General features: G+C 52.4%; 1 protein-coding gene across 1 annotated transcript; it reads left to right on the plus strand.

Annotated features, from left to right (window-relative positions):
* Positions 1 to 2,645: 2,645 nt before the first annotated feature.
* Positions 2,646 to 6,429, plus strand: CDX2 (caudal type homeobox 2). Its single transcript, XM_042014237.1, has 3 exons — positions 2,646 to 3,387; positions 5,566 to 5,711; positions 5,904 to 6,429. Exons 1-3 carry the CDS (start codon positions 2,895 to 2,897, stop codon positions 6,069 to 6,071), a joined length of 807 nt encoding a protein of 268 aa, XP_041870171.1. The 5' UTR covers positions 2,646 to 2,894; the 3' UTR covers positions 6,072 to 6,429.
* Positions 6,430 to 18,744: the final 12,315 nt, after the last annotated feature.

The following is an 18,744-nucleotide window of genomic DNA, read 5'->3' on the forward strand; positions in this document are numbered from 1 at the left end:
AGGAGGGACGAATCCTGTGCCAGTCACAACGAAAACGAGCCCGAAGAGCCGCAAAACTATCTAGGAGTGCGCGGATCGGGATCCCGCTTATTTTGAGACAAGAGTTTCCCGGGGCAGCGTGTCCCCATCCCCAGCAGCTGCCACGGGTTGCGTACGAGGAGTAGCTGAGCGGCGGCAGAGGATGCTCCGAAGCATTTATCCACGGGGGAAGAGGGACTCGTCCCCATCTCGCCGCCGACCCCGGTTAGGGTATGGCTGGTGGGGCCCGGTCTCCCCAAGTCCTCCCCGTACTCGGAAGGCAGCTGGGACCACTATCAGAACGGCAAAGTAGCAGCGCAGCGCTCTGGCTGCCATTCCCGGTAGCTGCGGTGCTTCCTCGGAGCCTTATCCTGATCCTTCACCGAAGACCCAGGATTCTCATCCGACCCCGCGGCCGACGGCCCCCAGCCCGGCCAGGTCGGGCTGGCGTCGGGTCTCACCCCAAAAAGCTGTCACCTGCCTGCCAGGGATTCACTGAAGGAGCCTTAGACACTGAACCGGGCTGTTTCGGGGTTGATCAGGGTTGTAGTGCGTTTTATTACAATATCTCCAGAGTTTTGTCGTTTTAATGGCCCCTTTCTCCATTTATGGCATCATCAAACTCACATCTGCATAGATCGGCTCTGTCGGTGCTTATCGGGAGAGGCGATTACATTGAAAGGACAGAGCATTTCCTTTCCAGAGTTACATTTCAGTCTCCTGCTGAGACAGCGGTGAGAGCTCCAAGCCCCGCTCCCTCTCGTCGTTACCCAACCGTCGGGGCGGGGGGAGAGTGTCATGGTGGGAATAGGCAACACAGAGAGAAATTCCCTCCAGAGAAAGCGTCTGGCAGGCATCTCTACATCCCTGCTGTTGTGCTGCTGTTATCGCAGGGTCGCAACCGCGGCCGCCTGCGACAGCCTGCGAACAAGTGACGGTGTGGGCGCAGGCATGTGTGCCGGGTGGGGATACCCCGTTCCTCGCATCCGGAGCATTCACAGCGGCTCCGGGGGGGCCGTCTGTGGCCTCTTCCCCAGGAGAGATGCTCCATCCTTTCCTACATGAGCGTCCTGGTCTCCCAGGGCCACTGACACTGGAACCCTTCGGACATTTTGAGAGAGGTCGCTGAATTACCCCCACTGACTTTAAAGCACGGCTCCGCGTCAGCCCCACGCTCAGCACCAAAGGAACGATAGAATAGAGGGAAAGAGAGGGAGATTTTCAGAGAGTGGGTTCGGGATATCTGCCTTTGCAGAGCTGAAATGCGCCCTCAGCTGCAAGACGCCCCGTCTCAGTGACACTCCCCAGTGTGCAGAACAGCCACCCACGTGGAAGGAAAAATACCCCTGGGACACGACCACGTGGATCTCCATATGTAATACCCGGGACACGGGTGTCCGGGACAGCGCGGGGCCCGTTGGGGGACCCCCGGTAGGACCGAGCCGCAGCCGCCCCAAGGGACCGGAGAGCCGGTGAGAATGGCTGAGACGGCGCTGCGCTGCTCCGGCGGAACGTGCTGGGAAAACGGGGGGACGTTCCCTTCCTCATCCATTTTTTCTCGGCGGGTGAAAGGTTTCCTCGCTGTGTCATGGGAAAAGATGCGAATATGCAAACGTCGTTTCGCATTGTCCCCGCTCAGGGTGAAAAGTTAAAGCATAAAAGCGGCGGGGGGAAGCTGAGAGGGGGTCGCCTCTTCAAAGGGGACTGGCTGGGCCGGGGGAGCCGGCTGCCGCTTGCCTGGGAGCCGCCCTTCCAGGGCCAGCATTTCCAGAGGGTTTCCAAGGAGTCGGGGAGGGAAGAAGTGAGTGTGCCCGGAGGGACAAGCCGTCGGGTTCCTCGCGGGCTCGGCTGTGCTGCAGCTAGGGAATCGCCCAGTGAGGTGGCAGGTTTTGGGAGGAGGTTGATGGTTCCCCCCTTGAGGAAAACCATCCCCTGCCTCGGTCCCAAGCTCCCCCCCCCCCCCCCCCCCGCGCGGCGGGATGATCCGGCCTCGCTCCAGGTGGATCTGAGGACAGAGGGTGTTTCAGACGAAGGCACCCCCAGTCCTCGTCCTTTCCCGGACCTACTGGGCGCGCCCAGCCTCGAATCTCTGCAGGCACACGCGGAGGAAGGAGACAGCGCCCTTGGAGGGGGGGATTTCTCCTCTTACCTCGCCTTCATCGCCCATGACCGGGTGGGAGCGGGAGCGGGTGGGAAGCGTTTTAGAAAAAGCAGTAGGCCGTCGCGATGGGGTTTGTTGCTTAAAACAACCACGACAAAATAGCTTTGTGGATTTTTAATCAAAACTCCCTCCTCTTCCGCCCCTTGGGGGGGGCGGCCCCGCACCTCCCAGCCCCAAACACAGAGAAGAGATGGCTGAAGTGCTGCCTAGAGATCGGCCGTGATACACGGCTCCCATATTCCCACCCTCGCCCTTAGATCTCCCTCTCTGTCTTTTGCAAGTCTCTTGATTTCATCCTTTGAACCTGTGATTGGAGGTTAAAGTGCACCAGGTTGCAATGGAAGGAGGAAGCTCTTAAACAATAAAGGCTTGAATATTTAGCTGTGATCAGGTCGCTGCCCTCTCCTTATCTTTTTAAATGCAAATCGTCTTTTAGGGGTAGTAGCTATATACCCAGCGCCTCTCCACGTCACCTGCCTTTGGTGTGTCTGGGCCATTACTAATAGAGCCTTGTAAACAATCGTTAATCATGTAAGGACTGCCGGCCATTGGATTCGGACCGGGAGCGCGGAGGAGCGCGGAGCGCAGCGCGGGGCCGCGGCCCCTCCGCCTGCCCCCTCCCCGCCCCGGGCAGCCCGGCCCCAGGCAGCAGCAGGCGCGCCGCGGCGAGAGCCCCGAGCAGCATGTGGAGAGCCGCCGCCGGGGCCCCGCCAGCATGTACGTGAGCTACCTCTTGGAGAAGGACGGGCCCATGTACCCCGGCCCGGTGCGGCACTCGGGGGGGCTTAACCTGGCGGCGCAGAACTTCGTTGGTGCCCCGCAGTACGCGGATTACAGCGGGTACCATGTGAACCTCGACGGCGCCCAGTCCCCCGGGCCGGCCTGGCCCGCGCCCTACGCCGCCCCGCTCCGCGACGACTGGGGCACCTATGGCCAAGGGGCGCCGCCGGCCGCCGGCGCCGTCCACGGCCTCAACGGGGGCTCCCCCGCCGCCCCCATGGCCTACAGCCCCGCCGACTACCACCACCACCCGCACGCCCACCACCACGCCGGCCCCGCGCCCCACTGCTCCGCCGGGGTCATGCAGCCCCTCAGCGCCGCCAGCGCCGCCGCCAGCGCCGCCCCCGAGCCGCTCTCCCCCGGTGGGCAGCGCCGCGGCCTCTGCGAGTGGATGAGGAAGCCGGCGCAGCCCCCGCTCAGCAGCCAGGGTAAGTGCCGGACGAGGCCGGGGGGGCTGTCCCTCCGACGACTCCCCCGGGGCGCAGCCCGCTCCCCGTACCCCGGGCAGCCCGGCAAAGCCTTTTCTCGGGGAGAGCTCCCCGGAACAAACCCGCCCGAGGGTCGGTCCTCGGGAGAACAGGACTGCCGGGCTTTGCCGGCAGCCAGTCCGCGCTGCTGGGCACCGGGCCGGCAGCGATAGGAGCGGCGTTCCGCCGGTGAGCAGCCGCTGCCGGCCCCGGGGGCTCAGTGCCCGGGGGTGCGCTCCGGCGGAGCAGGGTGGAATGGCCCGGAGCCTGAGGAAACGCTCGCTCTTCCTCCCACTGCTCCGCTCTCCTGCTTATAGCCACTTAGAAGATTTTTATAACCAATTATAGTCATATAAATCATCGGCCGGTGTCGCTCCGCATTTGTTTCTGAGTCACTGGGCGCCTGCCCTTTATTAAGGTCTCCGTGCGGCCAGGCCTCCGGAGCGACAGCGGTGGCCACTTGCCCGCCCGATCCCTGCGGGCCGGGCTGTGCCCCCGGCCGGGCCGTGCTGGGCCGTGCGAGGGCGTGCCCTCCCGGGTCAGGCCGTAGCCGGCGCCGCGCTCCCTTGTGATGTTAATACCCCCGCAGACCCCCTCTTTTATTCCCACGGTGCATCCGCCAGGGGACATGCGTGTCCCGCGCTTTGATATACACCTTCCACGAGTGCTATCTATCCTATCCTATTTTCCTTTTTTTTTCCCTTTTTTTTTTTTTTTTTGGCACTTAAAAAAATGTTTTAAAATATTTATATATAGTGGCCGGGAAAAAAAAAAAAGGATGACAACGTTCGCAGTGAATAATGATATGACATTCCCCTCTCATCCCCTGCCTTGCGTGACCGACGGCAGGGCCGGCGGGGGTTCCCTGGGCGGCGCGGAGCGGGAGCCCCGGCTACGCCTGTGGCTGCCGCGCCCCGGGAGAAAAGCCTCGGTGCCCCGGTGCCGACCGCTGGTACAGCCTCGTCCCGGGTGCCGGTGGCGGTGCAGCTCTTACAGGCCCACCGCGCTTCCCACAGCAGCCCATGGTATTCCCACAGTTTGGGCTTGTGCGGTGGTGGCCGGTCCCTTGTCTCCATTCAAATTCTGCCTTTGGAGCCAGTGTTTATGTTAATGTGCAGAGCTGGGGGGATGAAAGCGCCTGCCGCCATTTGTTCAGTAGTGGTAATTCAAACAGAATGTGGCTGTCATTAAGGCTTTGAGAAGGGTTTTTCTTTGATAAGATCTCCTTGTCCTGCATTGTTTGGGATTGTGTTCCCTATTCACTGGCTCTGGGGAGTTTTCTCTGATCAGGCTTGTATCTTTACAGGGTGCTTTTGTTGTGGTTTGCAGAGAGTTTACCTGAACAAAGTCAGCCTGCTAGCCATTAAGCACCTTGGGGGCAGAGACTCCCCGCCTCGGCTCCCTGGAGAACGGGAGGGCCGGGGACACAACCAGTTAAACAAGAAACCCTCGGGAAAAAGGAGGTCACCGACTGCGGCGATGCACTCTCCCCGGCTGCTCGCTGGGATTCGCCTACGGATTCCATTGCGTTTTCGGTGTTTGGTTTGGGTTTTTTTGTTCGTTTGTTCGTTGGCTTGGGTTGGGTTGGGTTTTTTTTAACTCTGAAGTTGCACGTCACACTACCAGGCTTTCCAAGAAATCCCCTTAGCTCCCATGCCAGAACAGAAAATGGGGAGCTGGGCCAGTACACGAGTGGTTCCCCGTGGTCGCTCCCGATTCTCCACCCTTAGATAGCTGTTTCTCGTTTAGAAACGAAATCACCGTGCCCTGAACGGGCCTTTTCTCTCTTTCTCTTTTCCTGTTTCTCTATAAGAAGTTTATTGTCGCTCGGGAAGGCAAAACAAAACCAAAAGGCCAACAAAGTGCGCAGTAAAGTTGTATCCGTGCAAGGCAGGGGTGTGCGGTGGGGCCAGGGCTGGCAACCGGGGCTGGAAGCCTGCTCCCATGTCTCCAAGGAGCTGCGGGACGTCTCCTCTCCTCTGCTGCGCTCAGCAGAGCCCAGGGCAGGGGGAAGCGAGTAGCCAGCTCGGGAGGGGGGGATAGGACTGCTCCTGAACGCTGTGCACGGCAGAGAGGATGGCTGCGGTCAACTCTGCCCTTTGGCTTTGACTTTCTCAACCCTGGCTTTGTGCTCCGCAGTTAAAACCAGGACGAAAGACAAGTACCGCGTCGTGTACACCGACCACCAGCGGCTGGAGCTGGAGAAGGAGTTTCACTACAGCCGCTACATCACCATCAGGAGAAAAGCGGAGCTGGCCTCCAACCTGGGGCTGTCGGAGAGGCAGGTCTGTCCCAAGAGTGGCGCTCCCTACGCTCACCACGTGTGGCCGGGCTGCGCGGGGGCAGGGACGCGCGGGACGGGGCTGCGCGGGGGCGGATCGCGAGGGGCTGGGATGCGCTCTCGGTGAGAGCCGCTGAGAGGGGGATACATCCCCGGCGAACCGCTCCCCCTCACTCCCCTGTCCACCCCCCGGCAGGTGAAAATCTGGTTCCAGAATAGGCGTGCGAAGGAGAGGAAGATCAACAAGAAGAAGCTGCAGCAGGCGCAGCCCGGCGGCGCGGAGCCCCTCAGCCCCAGCGCCTCATTGCAGGGTCCCGCGGCGGGGGCGGCCGCCGCCGGGCTCGGCCCCGGTGCCCCGCAGTGACAGCGGCCGGGGACAGCGGCGCAGGGCTGCTGGAGGACGCAGCGGATCGGGCCGGGCCGGGGGGCACGGTGGGAGCGGCCCCCCGATGCACTACACCGCCCCGCGGGGCCGGCCGTGTGTACAGGTGTACAGTGTATGTGTCTCGTCGTCCGGGGGAAGCGTGTCCATCGCTTTATTATTATTATTATTATGTTCGGGTGCTTTTTTTACCCTGGAATTTGTTAGATAAAGTGGGGGCACTGCCCGCCAGTCAACCCCCGGTGTATCTCAGGGATCGGTCCAAAAGACCTTAGAATTGTTGGGCTAATGATGAATTTTAGCAGGAAAAAAAAATTAAAGCACATTTTTTTTTATTTTATATTTTATTTTATTTTCTTCTTGCAACCATGAATATGCAATATGTTCATTCTGCCCTAAGGGTCAGAGCAGACAAGATAAGGGACTGTTTAAACGTTCAGAAGTGAATTGCTTAACGTTAGACACTTGTAAAAGAGCCCATAAATCCAGTGCAGATAGTCATTCATCCAGATTTATTAGCTGCAGTGCAGAAAAATTGAAAGAATTTCATCCCTTCTGAAAAAGGTGTCCTGTCATGCTGGAGTGAGGAGCTTTGTTTGCATGTGCAATGTCCCCTTGGTTAAACCGTGCTGTTTCTCACATCCTTATAATTTCTGTCCTTACAATTTCTGTCTTGTTGGCGGGGGGGGGGGGGGGGGGAACGGGGCGGGGGGGGGGGGGGAGGAAGTGTTTCAGTTGATATTCCAAAATTCCCTTGATTTTATCAGCTTTATGTAAGCTTCATCACAGCTCCGTCAGAAGCAGAAATCCTCGGAGGAGCTCTGTGCTGTATCAGAGCCTACTTTGCACAGGCTGTGGCCCATTTCCACATGCTGGCTGGATGGAGGACACCAGCGTGGAGATGCCAAACGACTCACTTAGAGATGAAAACGAGAAAAGTCCAGCTGATTTGGCCACATCGCCCTGGCTGTTTGCCATATGTATTTCTTACTTAGGGATGGGAGAAGCCCAGCTGTGAAGTGAGGCCAAGTTGGAGCAGTCACGCTGCAGCCAGTGCCCTTGGCTGGATGTGCAGCCAGCTCATGTGGGCCTGCACCCTGGCAGGGATGGGAGCACTGTCCAGCCCCAAACACTTTACGTGGATTATTGATTTCCCCAGGATTTAGGCCCATGCTGTTCAGTTTTTCTCATCAAATTTATTTAAGTTATTCCACTTGCATTCTTTGGGGCACTTTGGTTTTTTCCTTGTTGAAGCTTTTCTTATCTTTTTGTTAAAAGCCAAAGCCAAATGCCAGCAGCATCTACAGAACTACATGGGGAGAATGGTTTAGTCAGGGCCTGACCCTACTGGCAAGGCAGCTCTCTCTGCCTGAGGGAACTTGGGGAAATGGAAAGCACCAGCCCCAAAGTCTCTGCACTGCATTTTTTCTGCATGCAGCTCTGTGCCTTGCCAGGCTAGGGGCTGGCCATCCGACAGCAGACATGTGGCCATGCAGACCTGATCCAGGGCTCCTATGCCTGGGAGAAGAGCTTGGTGGGAGGCAGCAGCTCTGGTGCAAGGAACCTGCTTGATTTTCTGCTGCTTATATGGTCTCTGAAGTGGGTCTGGCCAGGAGGCATGGGTGCAGCACCAAAGCAGCTATGCTCATTGCGCATGGGCTTGACACACAGCACATCCTGCTGGGTCCAATGTTCATGGTTCGCTCCTGATCAGGGGGACGCAGGAGCCTGATTCATCCCTCTGCGACTCTAAAAGGTCCTTGTATTGTTCTGGAGGAGCTGCTGGGGACAACGAAATCTGAGCAGCACCCAAAGCGAGGGTTTTGGCTCTGCAGCAGCAGCCCTAAACCCACGCAGAGCGGTTGCACCAGGGCTCTCTGAGCTAGAAGGGCTTTGCAGGCACCACGACCCGCTCCTCCCTCTGCGCTGTCCCCGGGCGCCAGGGCTCTCGGGCGGCAGCAGCCAGGGCGCAGCAGCCCCGGGCGGGGCCGCCCCTTCGAGGATGTCCTCTGGAGCCCGGGGCCACCCCCGCAGCATTGATCCCAGCCCGGCTGCTGCCGGAGCTGCTGCGCGTTGCTGCGATACGCCTGTCAATAAACCCTGTTTGGATTGTGGAGCAGAGCGCAAGGTTTGTTTGTTTAGTGGTTAGAGGTTCAAAAGTCGGCATTGTCCCACTGCAAATGAGCACAAGTTTTTTCTCCCTAAGGAAAAGCTGGCTCTGCTGAGTGGGAGGGAGAGATATCGGTGGGCCCTTTTATTTGCTTCCAGGAATAATTAATGGCAGAGAGAAAAAAGATGACCACGGAGTTATGAAAGACCATCAATAAGTAAATTAATCACAAAGGATCTGGGGGTGTAAGAGGTGCTGCTTGCTGTGGTTTTGTTGGCATTGACCCATGCCCATGGGGCTGGGGTGACACAGAACTGGCAGAATCCAGGACTCCTTACTGCAGTGGTGGCACACAGTTGCCCCTGGCACCAGCCCAGTCATGGCAACATTTGGGACAGTCCCTGTAATCTTTCAGTAGTGTGCTTCGTGGGTTAGGGTTTTTTAATGCTGGAAGTGTGAAAATTTCTTTCTTGCATGTAGGACTTTTGAGAAAGAGAGCTGCCCTCATTGAGGTGAGCTGCTTGATGTCCACAGAAGTTTTTCTCCTGAAAGTTCATTAGAGACATACTAACAACCCCGACACCTTTTAAACATCCCCATTCCAGATCTCTTGCTCTCTCTGTCAGCAAGCATTCATTTTCTGAGCTCTCCTCAATTCCTTGACTCTGGCAATGCAGAACTCAGATTTCTGAGTGTAAGAAGCAAGCAACCAAGCAAATCATACCCACTCCAATTTCAATTATGTCCCATCTCCTGTCCCCAAGCAAGCAAACCACCAACCTTCTGTCTTCCTTTATATTCCTGATGCACCATAAAGGAGTGTGAAAAGGAACAAATTGGGTAGCCTGTTTATTTAAGTGGGTATTTACAGGCACCTGGATCAGTCCATAGCTGAACCATGACATTGAACTAGGTCTGTTTGTCAGAGGTGACCCCCCTGATCAACCCATGGGTGTTTTCAATTCTCACAGAGCTCCATGCTGTCCTGCAGCAGAAAGCCAAGACAGATTGATGGGGCCCAACAGGTCAGAGCTGCTGCACCTTGCTCACCTCACGTGGGCTGGAGCAGAAGTCCATGAAAAAAAATCCAGGAAGTCAGAAGGTTTGGCCCCAAATTTGCAGGATGGAAGTCCCCTGCTCTCCCTCTCTTGTCAGATTTTCCTGCTTCTATCACTGTACAATAACAAACCAATTAGGATTCCTTCTCTTGGATTAACTCTTAGGCAAATACCAGTTTCTCAAGAAAGCTCTTTGAGTTTGGGGCAAGGGACGACAGTATGTGTCATAACCCATCATGGGAAGAACAGTAAGGTCCTTAGAAGACTTGAATGGCATCTAGAGCAAATGCCTGCTTCCTCCTATCTGAAGTATCTTTTAGGAGCACTTCATGTGTCCTCAGTCTGATGGCTGAGCACTCTGGATCTGCAGGTCGAAGACAGTAAGCTTTTTTAAAAAATAGTAAAAATAAAAATCTTACATTAGGAGTAAGCAACAACTTCTGATATATTCTCCATCCAGCTTTTCGCCCACACAAGTGACCTCTGTGAGACAGGCTGTTTCCATCTGTGGATGAAGCAGTGGCTAGAAGCGCATATCACAGCCATCTAACAGAGGTCAGAGCCCATCCTTCAGAAACTGAAGGGGGTTTGCTATGGCTGACTGAAATCATGGCTCCAGAGGACTGTGTGAGGCCATAGGTTTCTCTTTGCTACTCCATCAGCAGCTGGTGTGGAAGACGAAATCATGAAGCGTACAATTCTGTTGACACAGCTCTGCTGTGTCATAGCCAAAATTCATGACAAATTACTTTCCCTCGGTCCCACACAAGTAATGGAGCTGTGTGCTGAAGTTTAGAGCAGATAGAGCTGAAAGCAAACCTTGAACTGATGCCAGAGAAGCAGCACTGGAGGCCTTCCAGGAAGCAAACAGCTTGTAAATGGTAACAAAAGTCAGCAGGACACAAGTCCATGGAGAGCAGTCCAGCTGCACAGGTAGCTCAGCGAGAGGACAAGGCCACCTTGGAGTGAGAGGTCATGAGATGCATGGCCGGATGCAGCAGAGTACAGGTGCCAAGGAGGTGCATGCTAGGAACCTCCCTAGCAAAACAGCTCTGGTTACTGTGCAGAAAGCCATGGCAGAGAAGTGTCAGGAACCTCTGGGGACAGATGGGAACAAACTCTCCCAGAAGCCTTAGCAGCCTTCTGGGCTTTGCTCCAGAACAGCTCTTTGATGGAGCAGGATGTTCCCGCTGTCCTTGCTGATGAGGAAGGGCTGTTTCCTTCTCACCTGCATGTTCTGCCATGCTGTGACTCAGGTGAACACAGTTTCTTCTAATTAATGTCACAGCTTCTGCAATGCCCCCAGTTCCGTTCTCAGTTTTTGACACTTTCAGATGTCAAACTTATCCTCCTTGAAAGAGGGCAACAGAGAACTACTTGCAAAGAAAAAGGAAAAATTCGAGCTATTCACAAAAACAAACAGTTTGTTGCCAGGGGACTGGAATTAGAGACCTGGGAATCCCTTTCAAGCCCTGCATTTTTAATTGAGGTATCATCTGTTTTGGGATGACACCTACTGGATCCCCTTGCTTCAAAGTAGGTGCAGGAAAACATAGGATGAAAACTCATGGATGATTCTCATTACATGTTCACATGGATGTCTAGATACCAATCTGTGGCATTCATTATGCTCCAGTACAGTTAACCACTGACAAGTATCAGGAATAATTTTCTCTTTGCTTCTAATTTCCTCTAATTAAAATACTAACTAAGCTAACATAAAATCGAATGTAATCTGTATAATAGATAACCTATTTAATGTAATATCTAACCTATTGGTCCAGGTAGATGTTTTGATCCAATTTTTCAAATTAAGGGAAGTTCATCATTACCTTTCTTAAGTGTGCTCCATAGAATCATATCATAGTGTGGGTTGGAAAGCACCTTTAAAACTCATCTAGATCCTATTGCCCTGCAATGAGCAGGGACATCTTCAAATGGATCACATTGCTCAGAGCCCCATCCAACCTGACCTTGAATGTTTCCAGGGATGGAGCATCCACCCCTCTCTGAGCAATCCACGCCCTTTATGCCCGCTCTGAGAAACAAGTTCCAGTGTTTCATCACTCATTGTAAAAATTTCTTCCTTGTATCTGGTATAAATGTAGCCTCCTTTAGTTTAAATCTCTAACAGCTCATTTCCAACCCGCTGATCCCTAGCACTTGAGCTGGACTGAAGAAAATTAGAAAGATGCCAAATGTAACATCTACCCCTCACTGCCGCCACGGCCAGCTGCAACAGGCAGGGTTGGGGGAACAAAAACACTGCTTTTAGTGCCATTCCAAAGAAGAGAACAAGCCAAACAGAACACATGGAACTTCCCTGCTTTAGCATTCTTCTTCCCTTAGTCACCCAGGTATTTTTGGGCAGCTGTTGCAAGTTTGTGCAGTTTTGTTTTTGAGTCAGATCCTGTTCCCCTGACATGTCTTGCTGCCTTCCACAGAGTCACAGCCCGTCCTACAGATAACTTACATAGACCCAAAGACCTTTGCGAGAGAAAAGCTGCCTTATCTCCTGCATTCTTTGGAAAGGGATGTTCCTCACTGTCCTGTCCCTTCCTCTGCTGGCAGACAAGATAAGCTTTCAGCCCTGGAAACTGAGATTGCTTGTGGTCTAATTTTTCCATGCCATTGTATGACCATGCAAACAGAAAGATCACATAGGGCTACAAGACTTGCTTGGTCTCTTGCCTCCCTGAGTGACAACAGCTAGGGCTTTCAACAAAGGCTTGCTTGTAATCAAGTCCTTGGAGAACATCCTGATGCAGAACTCAAACAGAAACCAGGTGCATGGTTCAGGGCACTCCACCATCAGGTGGGTCTCAGGATTTTTAAGATCACAATTCTGCTTTTAGGCACCTCGAGTGCAGTATGGGCAAGGCATGGACACCAAGCGGCCTTCTGAGCCTCCAAAGGCATTTAAATTCCTAAAGCAAGCAAGAGTCAAGAGACATAAGTATCCAAGATTTTTCTTCCTTCTTCCAGAGTTTGAAAATGAGCCAATTACTCTCATGGAGATCGTTGGAAGCGATATAAAGAACTGTGCAAAAGTTAACTATGGAGGTGCCTTTAAAGATGACTCAAGCTTTTGATTATGTTTTAGGGAAATTCCAGTACTCTCTTGATCTAGGGATTTTTTTGTTATTTGTAAAATTTCCGGTGAGATGGAATTTACATCGGTGAGAATCATTTGCTATCCATAACACCAAAGAATTTTTATTCCAGCTTAAAATAAAAATGTGCTGTTTTAAGAATAATCAGATCACTCAACTTTCATGCATTTTAAGTGCATAAGTGTACGTAGTTTTTCTGGCAATTATGCTTATTTTTTCAGATCTTCTTTCATCCCCACCAAAGCCCTTATATACATATACAGAGGTGGAGGTAGAGCTAAACACGGAGATCTGAAAATGGGGCTCTGAAAACCTTGCACAACTACTCCCAGGAATGTAGTGACTCAGAAGAAAAAGCGACTTTCTCTTATCAGGAGCGTGTTTCTTCCTCGAGGACTTCAATCTAGAAACATGATCCTTTTTCTGTTCCCAGTAACGACATCCTGCTCTTCCAAGGCCAGAGCAACACTTTGGACCTACTCTTTCATCCTCAGTCACTCCCTCACCAGTCTCCTATCGTGGCTCCAAAGGTGTTTTCCATCCTCAGAGGCTTGGTCTCTGCTGACGGCTCCTGCCGGTAAAACATGCTCTTTGTTATCTCTTTGCCTGTGGGCACACGTTCCTGAATTGGAGCAGGAAAACATCGACACTGGCCCAAGGACACCAGCTGCTCCAGCAGGGGCAGATGGGGCTGGCATGGCGAGGGTCCAGCAGTCCAGCAAAGTCTGTGGTGGTCCAGAGTCTGGGGGGATTCAGCCTGCTCCTATGCACATCCCTACTCAGGCATACTACCATGGACGCCTGAAAACCTGCCTCCTTCCCTCTTGGCCTAGGAAAGTGCTCCTATATGCTCCATGGGCTGGAAGCTACTATCACACAAATATCCTGGTCCTGACCCCTTATGCGAGAGGCAGCAAAATTCAAGTGTAGAAGGAGAAAGAAAAGAAGGAATTTTCCTGTCTCAGAGATAAGGAGATTATTTCTGCCATGGTAAGGGAAAGAGCAGGGGCTGCAGTGCCAAGTGCTCCAGGAGGCAGGGGATGTCCTCAGTGGCACCTGCTGCCTCCCTGCTGAGAGGCAGCCCAGGCACTGCTACTGCAGTGCCACTCACCCCGACCTGGCAGCTGCCTGTGCCCCGTGAGCCTCCTGTGGTCTGCGATGTGCCCTGAGGTCCAGAGCAAAGGGAGAACCTGCTGAGAGGGACACAGCTAAATGCTCCACAGCAGCTTGCAGAGCCCACAAAAAACACAGAAGGAAGGAAGGAGTGAGACCTCAGAAGCCACTGCTCCATTCCAGATGGGTCCCTCACTGTGCCTCACCATGCCACTCCCCTCCTGGTCCACCCAACCTGCTCAACTCAGTGGTCGCTTCCTGACAGTCCAGGAAAAAGCAAGGGCCAGTATGAAGTGTTAGGACCACAGTCAGCACAAAATGATGATTCATGCTGAAGGAAGCAGCAGTGTGTTTTTATCTGACTTTAAATGTTTAACCTCGCTCAATCTACTTTTCCACTATGAACATCATGCTCTACGTATGCTGTTTTATAAAAGTCACGAGACTGTTTTCTCCCAAATCAGCATGTGCTCAGATCCCTTCAGCAGTGCTCTTTAAATTCAAGCCAGTCCTTGAATTTGTTTTTGAGTCAGATCCTGTTCCCCTGACCTGTTCCCCTGACTGTTCCCCAGTCCAGACAGTTCAGAGGTTCTCAGCCTGGCTCCTAGATACTGCACTGCTCTGGCATCCTGCAGCATCAAACCCCTTGAGCAGAGTACTTGTCTCACAAAGTCAAGATCAATGTAGTTGCATTTCTTCACTCTCATGGAAATTCTCTGAAGTCATCCAGAGCCAGCTTAGGTGACAGAAATCTTCCTTGCTGCAGTCAAGTTGCCCATTTGATAAGCGAAGGTAGGGCTGAATTCCTACATCTGTCCAAACAAATTGGAAAGTGCCAGGAAATATTCCTGGGCACTGCAGCTCAATCAGCTGAGTTAGTAAATGACTGGCATGGTCCACAGCCAGCCGTTGGCTTGGGCCAGCTTTTGCTTGCCCAGGAAACCTCTGGGCAGAGATTTAAAGTCAGGACAAGCAATAGATTGTTTTCAGGATGCAGTTTAGGTACAGCCAACCTGTTCTAGAGGGTAACAGAGAAGTCGCCTGCATTTGGTGACCATTTGGTGACAGCTGGGCTCAGCTCTGAGGGCTGATCTTGGGGCATGCACAACGTACAGGGGTACTCAGAATCCTAAATGGCACTGAAATCATGTGAGCCATGAGTTCCAGAAAGGCATTCCTGCTTGTGTTTTTTGTAAGAAGACCTGGATACCTGGAGACATGAACACTCCCAGTGAAATGTCCCAGGAGATCCACTCCTTTCTGTTTACTTGCTCACCAGGAAGGCAAAAGCACCAGAATTGGGGTAGATCTAACAGCTGTGTTGAACTCACAGGACAGGAAGGAAGAGGAAGGGAGGAAGGGAGGAAGGGAGGGAGGGAGGGAGGGAGGGAGGAAGGAAGGAAGGAAAGGAAGGAAAGAAGGAAGGAAGGAAGGAAAGGAAGGAAAGAAGGAAGGGCTGCAGTGTCGTGGCGCCGCGGGCAGGTGGCAGCGTGGCCGCGGCTCCGTCAGGTCCCGCCCGGCTCCGCGCCCTCCCCGCCCCGGCCCCGCCGGGCTCGGGGGGATGCCACCGGGGTTCTCCGGGAGGGGGTTGCGTTCTGCCAGCCCCAACATGCCCCGCTGAGTAGCTGCCATCAGCGTCGCGCCGGCGGAGGGTGACTCGCAGACATCAGACGTGGCGGTCCGAAATGCGTTTCTGCCCCGAACTGTGTTACTGTCTTCATCTGACCTCACAAGAGGAGTCCGGCACATCCTCCGTCCCCTGCCACGGCTTGTGCCACCACGGATTGATATAAAGGGTTTGAAATCCCTCAGCATCCATTTCCCACCAGGCAGCACAGCAGCACAGAGCACAATTCCACTTGTCTTCTTTCCTCTGCAGTGTTTTTCCTTTCTTCTGATACTTGTTGCTACTGCAATAAAAGACATCAGCCAGTGCTGCCATGTAAAACACGACCCCATGGAGCAGAACCTGCCAATGGCTGTGGCACCATCTGGAGAGCCCTGGTGGCACTAAAGAAAGCCTTTATATGTCCTACATAAACCATGTTTGAATGGCTGAACAAACCCCTCCTCACTTTTCTATCCTCAGTTCTCCACACTCATCATACTCCTGATATCCTCTTTTACAGCTGCTGTCCAAGAATACAGTCCAAAGCCCATTCAAATCAGTCCCATTGGCTGCAGTTAGCTTTGGACCATGGCCTAGATCTCCTTTACTGGCTCTTGGCTTTATGCCTCTTCCAAGCCCTCACTTGGAACAGTCTCTCCGTCTCTGAAGACTCCCTTTCATCAAATTTCCCTTAGTCCTCCTTCTTTCAGGATGTCTCTCTACGCTGAGTAAGTGATGGCTTCAGAAAGCACATTGGGATGTAGCAGGGGCCATCTAAGAGATGGCAGAAGGTGGAGAGATTCCTGGCAAAGGGGGATATCTCTGGAGTGGCAGCAGGGAAATTAAGGCAGCAAACAGCCAAGATGTGTCAGGCCTCAAAAGGAAACTTAAGCAAGGCAAAAAACTCTTCTAGTAGCTATGCTGCACCCATGGTCCCACGGGTAACTCTCCTCTGCTTCCCTGCCTGCTTCTCTTTGGCCTCCAGATCTTGCAGAAGCTCCTTCTTCATGTCAAAGGCAGTGCAGGTGCAGGTGTGTGGTGAGCTGTTTCCAAAATGAAAGACATGACAATTTTTGCAGGATGATGAGTGTTTTGTTGGATTTGTGAGTTGAGCTGTCTCATCCAGCTGCTTCTGTTTGCTACAGAAACAGGAGGCGAAGAGGGAGCACTAGGATTTCAGATTAATGTGACATGGTACTGCACCCTCAGATAGGAGTGTGACAGCTTTCTGGCTCTTGACCATCCATTGCTGCTCTCCAACTCTGCCCTTGCCTGATGGTTCCTCCATTTTTATCGTTGCTTTCTGCTCCATGTTTTATTCCATGTAGACCTGAAGGAGAGAGGAGGGTTGAAAGCAAACTGCTCCTCTTCTCCTCCTCTCTGCCACTCTTCTGGCTCCCAGCTACAATTCCTTCCCTGTGGCATGGAGGGAAGTACTGTCTGTTTAGTCGTTCCCTTCCTAGGTGTTTTTTAGTTCCTGTGGCATCCTCCTCTGTCATCCACTCCCTGCTCCATAACCAGGCATGGTGCCAGGCTGGCATTGCAGAGGCGTGCGGAGGGAACACCACATCTCCCTCGGTCTGACTTCCCCACCTTGATGCGGACACGGCCTGCAGGTGTCAGCTTGTCTCTTCCTAGGTCCTGATGTCAGCCTGCAAAAGCCCTGTCTCTCCTAAGCCTCCCTCCCCCACTCTCCCCAGCGTTTATAGACCTATAACCAGTGAAGAATGTTGCCCTGACCTATCTAGTGATCACATCTGGAGGAGAGGCATGGATTCTAAGATTTTCCAACAAGCTATCACTATTCCCAGCCCTCCATAACCTAATGGCTGGGACTCCATGGTGAGGGTGGGATATTCCAGATCTTCCACGAGCAGTGCTGCTGTGTGGCTTACCTCACTCCTCAGAGCCAAGTTGAGAGGATGGGGTAAAAGGAGACATAGGGGCAAATGGGACTTTGCTGGAGCAGGACATAAATCTGCTACCCTAAATGGATTTTTATCTCCCACATCTCTGCAGATTTTCTGACAATTTCCAGTGCCTGCATCTAAATGAATTTGGATTATTTTTCACAGGAACTGCGAGGCAGGTCTGTAAGATTTTTTGCCAAAAACGAGCTTCACTTAGAGCCCTGAGCAAGCAGGGCTCTAAGTACCTGATTTGACATAACCAGGGACAGCTGGAACAAGCCCTGCATGTAGCAGTGAATAAACACTACTGCAGAGCAACGGCATTAAATGGAAATCTCTGCCAGAATCACACCATTTCCCCTTAGTGTATGGACCAGTAGGAATGTGGGGACAGGTGAGAAAACTCCATCACATTACAAGGGGGAATTAAACTTCTGCAAGAAAGGTGCAAGCTGCAATTAACAGCTAAGTAAAACACACAAAGCACCTGGTTTCTGTATCATGACTTTTCCCTAGAAGCCAAATGGCATTCCCAGCTAATGACTTCATTGGTATCATAATCCTGTAGCTGTTGAGGTCTTGACATTACATCAGTTACCTTTTTCTTCACCCTTCTCCTTTAATGCCTCCCGCTGGCTTCTCCCCATAACAAACCAACCGCTTCAGCCTTCACTTGCCTCTCTTCTGACCCCTCCTGCTTTCAGTGCCAGCTCGTCCTTCTGCCTGTCCACTCACTGACAGTGTTGCCTTCCCTCACTATCGGGAGTACCATTCCTCTACTTGCCTTATGGGCCCATCCTGTTCAGCTCCTGCGTTTGAGCTCGGGGAATCTGCTCTAATTTCTCTAAAAAGTCTCTAATAAGGCAAAAGTTGCCTGGAAAATTAATTTTCTTCACCAAAACTTTTCCTTTGGCTTCTTGGGAGGCTGTTTTAAAGAGAAGGGAAGTACACCATTCTCTACTTTCTAAGAGGGCAAGAAACCATAGGCTGTAACTGCAATATGTAAGACTGGTTGGATGCTAGGAAATTGCACTCATGGTAGGAGTCATGATACGCTGGAACAGAGAAGATTGGGAAATCTGCAGCTATGTAGCCCTTGATAAAGAGAACAGAACAACATGTCTGAAGTGATCTTACTTTGGGCAGAAGAATAGAGTAGAAAGCTCAGTGGTTCCAACTTCAGTACTGTTTTTGCTCCTGTAGAGATGGTCCTAAGGAATCCCTTCTTTGTCATGAAAGGGTCATGCAACTCTACGCTTTATGGTCCTTTCCTCTGCTTTTACCTCCACCTAATCTCATGTACAGCTTAAAATGCTCTCTTGCACATCTGCGATCAGATGTACCTCTTCCAATTTAAAGTGAAACTGTCTCACTAAAGTATGTGGGATGAATATAACAAAGCATCAATAATGTGGCCGCAGAGGGGGAAGTTGTGAGAAGGTTTTCAATCACAGCTCCAGGAACCAGCTGGACTTTAACAAGTTCTACCACATCCATTCCAGGGTAAAGGATTTGATGCCTTCTAAGTAAAAGGGATTTCCCCCTCCTTCCCCTTTTTTGACAATTTTCATTTTTTGGATAAAAATTCATCTTACAGAATGGATTAAAAAAAATAATCCCAAAACAGGACTTGCTATTCTGCCATCTTATCTTGAGCAATGTCACCTCATGCAGTCTCACCCTTAGCCAAATACTGACTCACCACCAAGGGCTTAGCAGCGGAAAGGGAGAGAGGGCATACC

Source organism: Corvus kubaryi, unplaced genomic scaffold, assembly GCF_017639235.1.
Source record: "Corvus kubaryi isolate FWS band 111438036 unplaced genomic scaffold, C.kubaryi_AGA036_p1.0 split1-65, whole genome shotgun sequence".
Lineage (NCBI taxonomy): Eukaryota > Metazoa > Chordata > Aves > Passeriformes > Corvidae > Corvus > Corvus kubaryi.